Source organism: Haplochromis burtoni, unplaced genomic scaffold (genome assembly GCF_018398535.1).
Source record: "Haplochromis burtoni strain Fernald_Lab_line unplaced genomic scaffold, NCSU_Asbu1 Contig_30, whole genome shotgun sequence".
Taxonomy (NCBI): Eukaryota; Metazoa; Chordata; class Actinopteri; order Cichliformes; family Cichlidae; genus Haplochromis; species Haplochromis burtoni.
This window is the reverse complement of record NW_024582391.1, coordinates 1,704,036-1,718,460: the sequence shown is the minus strand read 5'-3', so window position 1 is coordinate 1,718,460 and position 14,425 is coordinate 1,704,036. Positions and strand designations below refer to the sequence as shown.

General features: G+C 40.8%; 1 protein-coding gene across 2 annotated transcripts in view; it reads right to left on the bottom strand.

The window, feature by feature from the left end:
* Positions 1-14,425, bottom strand: part of LOC102299546 (partitioning defective 3 homolog) — a 308,415-nt gene that overhangs the window by 192,265 nt on the left and 101,725 nt on the right. For both annotated transcript variants that reach the window (XM_042219256.1, XM_042219257.1), the window contains exon 4: positions 10,896-11,033. In XM_042219256.1, the coding sequence (XP_042075190.1) occupies positions 10,896-11,033 (138 nt within the window). The remainder of the gene's footprint in view (positions 1-10,895; positions 11,034-14,425) is intronic.

Sequence of the window (14,425 nt, the reverse complement as noted above, 5' to 3'; positions counted from 1 at the left end):
GAAAGATGAAGGAAAGGGAAGAAAAACAAAGAAAATAACCTGTAGGGAGTGCCGAATACTACAAAAATGCCAATTTTTGTGTGTGTATTTATTCTCTGAATGCAATGAGCACAAGATTAGACAAGGTATCGATTTATCAAAGGAGTGTTCTAGTTAGACTGGATGATAATTAGCTTGCTAAACACAACAAGTGATTGCAATCGCTGATGAGATAAGAGCACGGGGAAATCATCAGTGTCTCAACCAACAAGACCGATCATAGCCTGGATAGTCAATTTGCTGCATGTAAACATTGTACACGTGTAGATACGCATCTGCAACACACGAACTGAGCGGCACAGAGGGTGGCCACCATCATTCTTACATATTGTATGAAGATATCTGCGGCAGCCAATCACAGAGCGACTTCAGCAGGACTCTCACCTTCCAAATCAACAGACACAGGGAGACCCCGGCGAGAAACACGACACACATTTCTCCACTCTACCGTTTTCTAAATGGAAAACAGCATCGGCATGCTTCTAGTTGAAATCACGAATTCATGTGGGAATATCAGAGAATCTGTGATGGAGCTCGGCAGGGGTGCTATTCTTCACAACAGCTCCCATGGCCTGTATATCAACAACATAAAGAGGAAAAATTCCGGGGGAAAACTGCTCTGCAGGGAAAACCGTATCCCATTACAGAGGTATTCTTGTTACACTGACACTATTTATGGTATGCGGGCTATTTCAAATTCAATCCTAGGCATCCAACCTTAAGAAAGTCATAGAATATTGCCAGCAGTTTTGCATGTTTCACTGGTGTTGTGGCTGCTATGATGCCATCACTGTTTCGCACAATTTCCTGGTTGTCTTCTCTTTCCTTTAGCCTGTTCCCGTTTTCCATTTCTCACTGTTATTGCTGGTTCTTCATTGTGTTCACCTGTTATTTGGTCGTCTCAGTTCCCATAAGTTTCACTCTTTTCATCACAGGACTCTTTTACCTACCTTACCATCTCTGACAATATAACAATGTTGGATTGTTGGCTGAAAATCCATCCAACAGCACAATTTCAATCAAGTTCGACATAGTTCATAGGTCGCCATCAAAGTTTTACTAGGTAACGCATCATAAGCAGTAAGCAACCCATGATGTCCATCATCAAGTTCAGGTTCTCTAATGAACGTTCATGTAACGCTGGATAAAAATATGCACAATCAACAGCACAGTAATACCTACATCTGTATCTAAGAAACAGAAATGCCCCCAGACTGCCTCCTCCCTCTTCACACTCTTGTTTTAGAGGCTTTCAGTGTGTCCATCTCCTGAGTCCTAAAATGAAACCTTCCCATTTCTCTCCGTTTTTATCCAAGTGTGACTACTTTGTTCTCAGCCTGATGCAAATAAAACAAGTCACTTAGGGTAAGATGGGGAAGAAGCTCCATCTCGTGTTCCTCTGTGGACCCGAGATGTGGATGTTTACTGTTGGCTGGGCGTTATTGCATTCCTTCAGCAACTTAAAAGCCTCTGTCCCCCTAATGGGACCTATAAAACAGTGAGAAAAGCCTATTGTGACAATGGACCTCATTGTGCCAGAGTGGATACATTTGGCACTCTGTGCAGAGTGGAAATGTGTGGCATATAAAAAAAGATGGTGTGAAGGAGGGAAAGGTTGAGGAAGGAGAGAGAAAGCCAATAAAGTGAAGTAAGTGACTTTGCACTGTGGGAAAATGGGCGATGTCAGTCACCAAAGTTCACCTTGAGCCCCAGTGTCAAGGACTACAAAAAGCTTTGCATTTTACTTAAGCTGTTCCACATCTTTATTATTTCTATCTTGCAATCTTTTGCCCGGGCTACAGTCAGCATTGGTGTAATGCCACCTTGCCAAAATATGGGCTTTGCTTCTCCAACACGACACTTTGCTCCAAAGCCTTAAACTCATACCCCCCTGGGAAAAAATAAATTCAGACTCTACTGAATATGCAGGCAGATCAGCAAAAAAATGACTTCCCCTTAAGAAACAGTGTACATCTTCCTCGCCTAGCTTTGTTCTCTGCTGCCCACGGTGGATTGGCTCCACGCTGGCGGCCCTCGTTTTATTCCCCAAAGTCATTATTGTCTTCAGTTAAGGTGCCCCTGCTCCCTGTGATTTGTGGGTAATGAGCTGGCACCCCCCTGCCCGTGTTCAATTATTCTCATTGAGAAAGTGATTTCTCACTCCACGGAGCAAATTGTAGAAAGTGAATGCATGAACTCTAATCAAGAATTAACACGTTCACAGCCAGTAGTGCAGAGAGGGATAGCCACCTTGATGCAGCTGAGGTACAGTGGACAGAAATGAGAGGGACCCAGAGAAGAGGAGGGTAGAGGGATGGAATAGTGACTAAGGTAAACAGACTTCTCGCCTGTCCCTGAATAATGCTGTTATGGTACATCCACTGAATAAAACCAGGCATCCCCATTGAAGGTTGTGCAAGAGAATAACATCCGAGTAGCTCAGAGAGGCCTGTGCACAAAAAAAATCTAATCCTAAAAAAATGCACTTTGACAAAAATGAAGTTGGCAGCAAGTGAAGAATGGTGTGGAATGGTCACATTAGGAATAAGTGATTACAAAAAATTTTCAACGCAAGAAATATTCGCGTGAATTTTATGCATTTCAAGCTTGAATGAGTGAAACTCTAATCTCAGCTGTCCAGTAGCACACGTCTTCACACACGTGTCGCGGTGAGACAGGTTAAACATTTACAGTACAGCTGACAGAGAAGAGCGCTGGCAACGTCCAGCATCCAAAACAACGCCCAGTCTTGTATCCTGTTCAAACAAGATAAGAGAAGACGATTGCACAAATATTTAAAAAGTTAAATAATAAATAATAATGAAGAACAAGATGAATAAACTCTTTTTTTCGCTGCATATAGAAACGGCACAAAGAAAGTAACATAGCTTCAGGACAAAAAGCTGGTTACCTGTAGTTAAGTGTTGTGCACACACACACGTGTAAATAAACCAACATTGAGAGTCATTGTGATTTTTTAATGAGATGTTAGGTAGCATTATTTTCATAATTAGTCAGCTATTTCCCCTGCTGTGGAGCCAATGAACTAAATAACACTACTGACGGCATTTCACCTGCTCCCGTACTCCGGTCTGAAGGTGAGCTGACATGTACACTGACTTGATGACAGAATACAGAATATTTATTATTATTTAAAAACAATAAGCAAGAGATTAAACCGACAGAAGGACTTCGTAAAGAAGTGTACAGGACAAATACATCTAACAAAAAGCCCCAGTCAGTGCAAAGCAGAAGTCACAAACCCGACGTTCTAACAGTGGTTCAGCGGCAATGGCTAATTAAGAGTGGCGAGGCATTTGTGAGGCTCTGCATTGTTCTCACTCAGGTCCTCAGTTGGACTGAAGCATCTCTGGTGAGCTGCCATTTACACAGGACTCCCAAAGGAGAGAAGAAAAATTAGCCCGCCATGTAAATAATGTGAATTTTAAGTAATCAGTGGCAGAATTAAGTCTTTTCTTAAAATAATTATTTCATTTAGGTGACATAATTACACTAACAGCCAAAATGACTTATTAAAAAAATCATACAGGACAAAAATTAAACAAAACATTGTAGAGAACGAGCGCAGGAAGAAGTAGGAAGCCACAAAAATGTCTTTTTTCCTGAAGATTCAATGAGCTAGGAGCCAAAGCTGAACAAACAGCTGCACCTACTGGTCAGACCCACCGGTCAGCAACTAGTTCAAAACATCCTGAGTTCATGTGGGTTATTGCTGTTTTCTTTCCATGCTCAGCTGCTCTAACATTGCCTGTGGCTTGCCTCGGGGTCTGCAGACTGTGTGGGCTTTACCAAGAAGCTAGTCAGGAGAACTTACCAAGTTCACTCACCAACAGCAGTCCCTAAAAATTAAATGCTAACTTCCATACTGATGTGTCCAAGAGTTTTTCCTGAATTTTAGACCTGCCACTTCAGAACCTTCACTGCTGTGTTTATTGTATTTTTAATGGAAGAAATGAAATATCCTTTGATTAAATAAATCAGTGATTCATTATGGATCTTATATAAAGGTGTATCGTTCCAGTATAATGAAAAAAATCAACAAGCTAAACAAATAATTAGTATTTAGAGGGAAATATCAGTTTTGTCTCTTACAATGGCGCATTAACTGCCATCATGGCATCATGCGGAGTGGGGCAACAACAATAATCCTACCGCAGCTTTGTAAAGCACTTGACTCTAACAGAGATCAACTCAAACACTTTAAATCTAAAACAGAAAGCAGACCTCTGACAATCTCTTTTAAGCTACTCAGGAGACTCGTTCAAATACGAGCATTCGCTGAGCCTTATTTTCAGCGGCCAACAACTACTAGTGACAGAGCGGGAAAAGAAGAGCAAAAACAACAATAGAGTCGGTCGGTCACAAATGCCAATCTGTGTTTGTTCAGAGAGAGATCTTTGATGTGACAACATTAAAGGGAAAAAAGGCAGGATTCGCGCTGCTGCTTGCTCTCTTCTTCCACCTTGAAGTTAAACAGACTCATCTCCTTTCAACATGCTGGCTTGAGGATTTAGCTGGCCGCCTCGCCACTTTGCGTTTCCTTTAAAACTCGCCAAACAAGGTGCCTCATTTAGACAACACAGAGAGAGAGAGAGGGAGCCCGACTGTTGGAGGCTTGATCAAAGATATGTGATCAGAACTGTTTTCAACCAAACATGCTTTGGAAGCTGTTATGTAATGTTTTAGGGGTTTTGTGTTGTCTGTCTGACTGACTTCAATATGTTATGGACTTTACAGTATTTTTAGAGCCTGTACACAAACAAATAAATTAAAATATGCTTTTCAAATAACACTGAACAGGCATAACATTATGATCGATGACAGGTGAAGTGAATAACACTGATTATCTCTTTATCATGGCACCTGTTACTGGGTGGGATATATTAGGGAGCAAGTGAACATTTTGTCATCAATGTTGATGTTAGTAGCAGGTAAAATGGGCAACTGTGAGGATTTGTGCAAACGGATTATGAATCACATTGTGATGGCTAGAGAGTTGGGTCAGGGTATCTCCAAAACATCAGCTCTTGTGGGGTGTTCCCAGTCTGCAGTAGTCGGTCTCTCTTAAAAGTTGTTTAAGGATGGAACAACGGTGAGCCAGAGGTCATGGTTGGCCAAAGCTCAGTGATGCATGTGGGGACCGAAGGCTGGTCTGTGTGGTCCGATCCAACAGACTGTACAGCTAATGTAGCTCAGATTAGAGAAACGTTTAATGCTGGTTCTTATAGAAAGGTGTCAGAATACACAGAGCATCTCAGTTAGGTGTGTATGGAGCTGCATAGCTGCAGACCAGTCAGGGTGTCTATGCTGACCCCTGTACACTGAAGAAATTGCCAGCAATGCACATATGAGAATCAGAACTGGAAGACAGCACAATACAAGAAGGTGGCCTGGTCTGATGGATCAAGTTTTCTTTTACATCAGTTGGATGGCCAGGTATGTCTGAGTCCCTTACCTGGGGAACACCTGGCACCAGGATGCACTATGGGAAGAAAGCAACTGACGGAATGGACGAAGCCAGGGTTATGCTTTGGGCAATGTTGTGCTGGGAAACCTTGGGTCCTGCCATCCACGTGGATGCTACTTTGACACGTGCCAGCTATCTAGCATTTGTGCAGACAATGTACACCCTTTCATGGAAACGGTACTGCTTGATGGCTGCGGCCTCTTTCAGCAGGATAATGCACCCTTTTGACTTGGCCTCCAAGTTCCCCAAATCTCAGTCCAATTAAGAATGTGTAGGTTCTGCAGGACAAACAAGTCCAATCCATGGAGGCCCCACCTCTCAACTTGCAGGACTGTTGCTAACATCTTGGTGCAGATACCCCAGCACACCTTTAGGGATCTAGTGGAGTCCGTGCCTCGATGGGTCAGGGCTGTTTTATGGTAAATGGTAAATGGCCTGTATTTGTATAGCGCTTTACTTAGTCCCTATGGACACCAAAGTGCTTTACACTACATTCAGTCATCCACCCATTCACACACACATTCACACACTGGTGATGGCAAGCTACATTGTAGCCACAGCTGCTCTGGGGCGCACTGACAGAGGCAGCAAAAGGGTTTTAGCGGCAAAAGGGAAACCAACACAAAATTATGCAGGTGGTCATTATGCTGTGCCTGATCTGTGTATTAGGCTTATTGTTTTGCTGTTTGTGTTTTTATATGTAGATTAAATAACACTACATTTAGCATTTATACATTAGAATGTCTCTGTCTAATACTATCTCTGAAATCCCAAATTGTGAGCTTTGCCAATATAGCTCAAACACATCTGCTTCTCTTCATGTTAGCCTTGATTGGGTTAAATCCTTCAGTGATCGACAGCTGATGTCAGTCCTGCCTCTGCTACAGCTCATGATAATGGCCCCTGGTCCATCATCAAGGCCGCAAAATAATACAGTGGAGAACCACTCAACCAGATCAAAATGTGTATGTGGGGGAGCGTGTGTGTGTGCAATGCTAAGCAGGAAAGCCCATTAACATTCATCAGTGGGATAATAGGCCAGCATTAATGTCAGCTGTTTATATGAAGAATAACTCATAAGGCCTTGGTGTATATGGGCTGATAAAGCGTGCTTTTCTCCACGCCGCATTTGGCAGAGTGTGTGTGTGTGGGTGGTGAGAGATTTAGGGGTAGACGCTACTGATGTCTTAGATTGAACCGTTTGATACTGACGTGAATTTATTGACTTGTTAGATAAACATAGGACAATTGCCTGATGTAACTATGGGCCAGCCGTCCTTGTCTTAGTACGTAGGCTGAAAGTCTGCACAAAAGAAGCACGAAAGCACCAAAACGAGCACAAATCAATACATTTTACCAAAGCACCTGGGAGAAGTGATGTAAAATAAAATCTCAAGAGAATTCAACCCTGAATCCATAGTTGATCCCCTGCAGCTAAACTTCAAACTCATCCAGCTTGAGAATACCAGAGTCACAGATTGTCCAGTTAACTCCCCCGTGCACCTCCTTGGCATTTTAAGCACAGGAGTCAATGTGTTATTTTATTCAGCCTGACTTTACATTTTTAATTTATAGCATGAGCTGGGAAGGCTTGCTTAAATATGAATGGTGAAGCGAACGCACTATCCAGAGCATGCCAAGTTAAGGCAGGATATTTCAGAGCTGCTTCACACACATCGACCACGCAACTAAAAGATAAGTACTTCAAATTGAAGCTATTGTATGAAGTTAAGAAATGACGCTGCTAGAACACCTATGCGCATATAAATACACAAAGTAGTTGCGTGTGTGTATTTTGTTTCAGTGAAAAGAAAGAAATGAGGATGACGCCCGCTCTTCGGTTGCTTTGTTTTACTTTTATCTTAACTCATAAAGTAGAACGATAAAAACACAGCAGATAAATAATCCACGATAAACAACAGCTAATTGGTGTGTTTTTACCAAAAAACCTTGGCATATCTGTACATGTTTGTGTGTTTTTATGTGCGTGTGTACACTCATTATCGCTGCCGATGCTTTAGCACTGATCACAGTTCTTTTTAATTAACCCACGCTGTGTATTTTTATCTCGCGATCCAATGCTGCTGTTTTGCTCGCCCGTCGCACAAAGAAGACAAAATATTGAACCGTCACGTGTGGGAGGGAAGGCAGCGATCGAGACTGTGATACAGCGAGTGCAGGGAAGGAACAACTGGGCTACAAGGTGCGACTTTGAAACTTATACTGTGTCACCCCTAATGAGAGGATTTGCGCTTTGTGACTCAACTTAGTTGCACGGCTGTCAGATTATAAACACTCAGGTGGCACCGAGGATTAGCCACGGTGAGGGTGTCGTAGCGCTCCTGCCGTTAATCATGAAATATTTACACGACTCCACCAGTATAGCTCATGTTCTTAAATAATAATCTCTTTTTTTATATTTACACTATACTTGGTTGATAAGTATTAACTTGAAAGCTTTATCTTGGATTTAGGAGGCTTCATATTTTGAACAAAATCCTGTTCTTGAGCTGTTTGCATGTATACGTGCCCTCTTGGTAAACAGTATGTTTTCAACTTCAGCTATTTTTACAATAGCTTGATTGTAGCATCACTGCTTTCAATAGGTGCTCATAATGTTTAGTAAGAGAAAGAATTCCAAACACAACCATAATGAGACTACAGAGAAAGAAGGAAGACTTTATAGTCATTCGAGCATCTCACTCTTTTTTCCTCACCCTTTCTCGGCTCTTTTTTTATTCTTTAATGGGCCGATTAAACACCATCTGCATGAATCAAAGCAGGTAGTTGAGGTACAGACCGGCAGACAAACTGGGAGAAATCCTCTTCACATCAAGCTCAGCGTGTTCGACACTTCCCAAGGTCATTTCCACCCTCCCTGCAGAGAGCCTCTGTCACTTTTAATAACTTTTAAAGGGAGAATATTTTTTCGCCTCTGACAGACTGAGGAGTTGAGGGACCAGTCACAGGGTGAGTCAATCACAAAGTGCCGACAGAGCGAAGAGGGTGTGAGGCGAGGAGACAAGCCTGCAAGGACTAACATTGTACACTGTTACTTCATGAAAAAGTATTGGACAGAAGTCTGATGTCAGTCATTGACCTGGTTCTAAATTGGATTGGGCAGTGAGCAGTCGCTGTCACTGTAATAACTCTGTTATCAGTCGCAGCTGTGACTGACATTACACTGTGGTCAGAGATAACGAATCATGCATACTGTGAAAACACAGGAGTAAACTATGATCAAGAAACGCTGTGTAGTTGATGCCAAATCATGCATCAGCAAAATAGTGTTATTAAATAATACTCCTACTTAATAGGATATATAACTAGTGTATAATCTGCTGTATAATTAGAGCAACGGGACTTCAATGTGGACATGAAAACTAGAGTACCGCTACTTTTTTACAGAGATACACAGCCTCAACTTCTCCTCTCCACAAAACAAATCCCCACATTACTGTAATCACATTACACTTTTCTGTAACACAGTAATGTAACACATTACGATACAAAATTCAGTAATTATGTCACAGCTACTTTGTTACTGGCATTACAAAGGTTTGTCAGTTATCTACATGATGGGCAGTTAGCCGAAAGCTAGCCAACAACCCAGCGACGTTAAAGCTGGGCGTATGCTGACCCCAGGCCAGCAGCCAGAGCCAGCACTTCAAACAAGTGCAGCCTCAAAGAAACTGGTGAGGAGTTTCCATTTCTATCTGTATACGTTTCTACAGTAGAATTTTGTTCATACGCAAGAACTAAAAGAAAGATAGTATGACTCTGGTGAGTCAAGACAGAGATAAAACATAAGTGAAAATGAGTTTGTCTGCTATCAGTTTGTGACTAAATCGGGGCAATTTCATGCAATCTGTTGGTGATAATACAGTCATTAGTTGTGATAAATCCGTGAAAATTACAAATTTGTTGCTCTCTGTTGGAGATATATTGCAGTCTAGTTCCACAAAACTCACAGATCTAAAGCAGAAATTCAGAATCTTTTCTGACACACACTTGCTTCTAAATAGAAATATAGTCAGAATAGCTAGCAACCGATTGAGTCAAGTCCTCTATTGCAAATGGATGTGTCACAGACAAGTTGTGGTCATCAGCACAGACTCACTCAGAGTTTGATTGCAATACATTGCCAACCTGTTTGGGTCTATATGTAAGATGGCATTTATTTGTAAATGTTTGTGTCACGGTTCTGGGTCAGGTTGGACCCAGCATTTTGAGTTCTTATGTTTTGGTTTATTTTTGAATGATTGCTTTGTTTCTCTGATGCTATGATGATTATTATTATTAGAGTTCCATGTTTCTGTTTATCTGTTTAAGGATTTGTTGTTTCATGTATTGTTTGAGTTGCATGTGTTATATTCTGTCTGCGTCTTTGTTTAGTGGTTTCTTGTTTCCTGTTTTATTGTGAAGGTCTGTGTCTCATGTGAGTGTGTTCAGTTCTACTGCTTCCCTGTCTCGTTAGTCCAATTTCTCCCAGCTGTGTCTCCCTCCTGTTGCCCATTCCCTGATTACCACCCTGTGTATATTAGCCCTGTGTTTTCCTGTGCTCAGTGTCGCGTCGTACCATCAGATTATGCCTGTGTGTTTCTGTTCTCAGCATTCAGTGTTCACTTCATGTTTTGTCTTCATGCCAGCAATAAAGCTGAGGTTTTGAGTTGTATTCAGTGTCCGAGTCTCGCATTTGGATCCTCCTCTCCATCCGCCTGCACACAGAGCCCTGACACTTTGACAATTTGTACGAGGGTGATTGCAGTCAGACTGAGCTGGACCGTGGCTCCTTGGAGACCGGTTGCCTCCCAACAGGTATATTTATATGAAAAAATTAATTGCAATCACAGGGCAAACGCAGTTTTTTTCTGAGTTGCAAGGAGGTCACTGTCTTATTTTTACTGAAGTGTAACTGAACCTTAACAAATTCCATTTTGAAAAACCCGAAGGTTTGTACTATATAGAACAAGTGTATGCCCGCTTAATTTCTAGACCAACACATTTTGTATCCATTGATCAATTTACAGCAAGAAAGCCCACTATCCAAAGTTCAAAAACCCTTCCAAGTCATTGCCTCTAAGCAATATTCAAGTAGAGATATTGAAATTTTAGCTCAACACCACTGATTGCTAAGCACATACACCAAATATCTGAATCTGCAGATCCTCTTGTACGAAGCCAGGTTACTTTTGTATCAACACATCACCAAGTGAACCAACTTGTTTTGTTTTATTTTAGACCAACCAGTGGTGACTGTGGTGAAAAATACAAGCTGCTATGAACTGGTCAAGCAATAAAGTTGTTTATCTGCAAACCACAAATAAACCATAGAGTCTCCAATTTCCTTAATTGTCCACCAACAAACCTGTTCTTGTCGATCGAGCCATCGATCTACCATTGGATGGTTGGCACTAAGGGAAGATCGAGTCATCTCTCTTTGGAACTGAGTGGACCAGCCACTCGCATCACGAGGAAGACTACGGTAGGCATGGGCTCCTCTGCCCTGCAAAGAAAGAGGAAAAGGCAGAGACATTAAAAATTGTACACCACTGTGGTCCTGCTATCAGAAGAAGTCTTTAATGCACTCGTATAAATACTCTTTCTAAAAAAAAAAGAAGAAGAAAGAAATTTGGTACAGAATTATCTAAAATCCAGGACGAACCTGATTTTTGAAGACTGAACCATCTTTGTGGTTCAGTTAACTCTCACTCAACCCTTGCTCCTGATATTTCATTACAGCCACACCTGAGCTGCTTGAGGACCTTTTTAATAACAAGACAGCTCCAACTAGGATTTATCATTACAAAAAACCCAAAACAACTTCACAAAGCTCCTGTCAAGGTAATGTCATACATCAGCATACTTGAGCATAAAATATTACACTGGCCACAAGCAAAAAAACACACCCAGGCACAGAAGATAATATTCCACACTTGCTAGCCTTGGCTTAGGAATCTCAGCAGCTGAAGGTCAAGAGTGAAGTTTTTTTTTGAATAGAAGAGAAAGCAAATCAATAATTAAAATCAAAGCCAAGTGATTCACCAAGACAAACAAGTAGAAAAGCAACCATATATGGTCTGATTAGTCACAAAAACAGCATATAAAGAGTAAGCGCGAAAAAAAAACCATTTTGGGGATTTTTAATGAGACATCATAATTGAAAGAGAACACATAGTTGCTTAACAAATCACAAAATAGCAAATATATCAAAACAACGCAAAAACAAAGGAGCTTAAAAGAATGGGAGGGAGAGCCAGCAGTGTTTGGCTACAGTTGAATGTGACATGCAAGGGGCCTGATGAAGGCATAACAGAAATATAAAACTGAGCTGCACAACTGGCCTGTGTATAGAGACAGCCCTGTTAGCCATCGCAGCCTCAGACACGGCACGACAAAGGACCCCCCTCCACAGAGTTTTACGACACATCAGATCATAAAATGTAGAGAAAGCCAGATACCAGAGAGGCTCAAACTGACTGTCTAATCCCTATGGGTGACTTTGCTAAGTGCAGATAACCCTAAATACCAAGTATTGTAAAGTCATTGGCAGATGTGATGAGTTTACAGTGCTAGCCGATGACTGAGTACTCTCACTGACTTTTATTGTTGAGATTTAGCAGAAAAACTGAGTCTGACTGAGCCGTTTTCAGACTAGTTGGGGAATTGAGCACGTGGCTGGCTTTAGTCTGTAAAAGGAAACGATCCTAGACAGTGAAGAGACTTTGTTATGAGTAAGTTGCTTTTGGCAATGCTGAAGGATGTTCCTTTTCAAAAATATGGTGCCAAGAACAAATACTACACATGCTGACTAACACATTCTTACAACATATGCTGTTAATTTCATAAAAACAGACTTGAAATGAATATATGGCAGTTGGTGCAAGAAATAGATTAAGGGTTACAAGGACTAAGACTCCCTTTGTAGTTGAAAAAAGTCTGGTTCTGTCAGCTGAATAAAAATGACAGCATCCTGCTGTTAGCTCGTCACTTTTCACACCATGCCATTTCAAGCATCTGTGGCAGGATGGTGTCTTAAAATGCACTACATTCAGATAACATTTGAACTGCTGCAGATGGGAGTCAAGAACTAAATGGGACACAACTTAACAAGTTGGGCAGCTAAACATTATTAAGGGAATAATTGATTTATAGTGGCTTGGTCATAATAACTTTGAACTCGCCATGTAAAATGTTGCTTTGCCAGGAAAGTTTTTTACAGGAATTGTCTTAACCTTTTATTGGACAAGAAGCCATATTTGGTGACTTCAATGGACAAAACAATTGTCCTCCCCACGACTAACTATGAGGAATTTCTCCCAGCCAATCACAAAAGATCAGGTTATGTGACAGATAGTGATATTATTGTATCTGACCAGTCAGTCACAGCCTGTTGCATTTCAAGCTTTTAATTTTTTTACCCCTACATTACACTCATACTTGTGGTCATAACATCAAAACTGAGAGTGTAGTTTGGTTTGTTTCATGACCTTATTGCAGTTTTCTATTATATCAGTTAATGGTATATAACTGGTGATTATTTTTACAGTACATCTTATTACTTATTACTAAAATTTATTCAGTAATTATTTGATATGTGTGTTATATTTACGAAAATTGCCAGTGTGAATAAAAAAAACAATGTTCATAAAAAACATGGCTTTATAAACATATTTGTGTTTATCCTACAGGTCTTATATACAGGTTTGTTTGTTGTTTTGGTAAATACGTATACCATAAACAGGAAAGGAATCTTGATTTGCACTGTAAAATATCTTTTTTTAAAAATCACACATGTGAAAAAGTCCTGAAATATCCCCCAATAACATGCCAGGGTTGAAATTTTTAATGTTTACGTGTTTTAATGAGAGCCCTATAAAGGGTTAAACCATTGTTTTATGTATGACTAAAGTAAACTAATGGAAACTTCTATTTTGTAAACTACCGTATCCGTCTGTTTAGTGTGTGGCGGTGTACATAATCTGGAATCCTCTTATTACATCAACATAATAATATTTATCCACGATCCACAACTTACAAACATCGTTGTGGATGTGGAATCCTCTATGCATGGTAGGACGTAACAGAAGGGCTAAAGACATGCAATCCATATACAGTCAATGAAATTCAAAGTCATATTTCAACACTCCTGATCCTCTGCTTTCCCATTTTTATATTCAGTACAAGCACACAAACATACATAGTTGCTCAGTTCAGTAGTTCAGAACAGAATTCCCACTAACAAAATGAGAGCTCTGATTTCAGCCCACACTCTTGCTTTTACATTCTGTGGGCCGTGACAACTAAAGTGTCTCTATCAGCCCCTTCTCCCAGACACGCTAATCACACGCAGAGCTGATGTTTCACATTTCGAACATTCAATAATTTCCCCATTTGTAACATCCCCGTTTGATGGGAACATACCTCTCCCTCAGTGAGAAGTAAAGGGCTGTCAGCACGGCAGCCATTGTGAGAAGTTAATTGGCTTTCTTTTACTTTCAGAAGCAGCAGGGAGGATGCACCGGAGTACCTGAGGTGTGTTTTATTTCATTTTATTTTTTTCTGACTAATAATCAGAAGCTTAAAAGCACCAAGAAGGTGAATTTGTAATAAAGGGAATGTGTTTAAGAATCTCTGCTAATCCTTTTGGATGACAAGAAGGGGTGTTATCAGATGGAACTAGTTTCAGATAAACACTATCTATGCTACTGCTGGATATCTGCAAGCAGGGCAGCACAACTTTCATATCTAACACTTATTTCTTTGATTTGGGGCGCAGAGGAGACAAGGAATGAAAATGAGGGAAGAAAGGAGTAAGTTGAAAACAGAGACTGGAGGTTGGGAAGATTTCAGAGCACATATCTCAGGCATTATAATTGATGCAGCACCCGTACATCA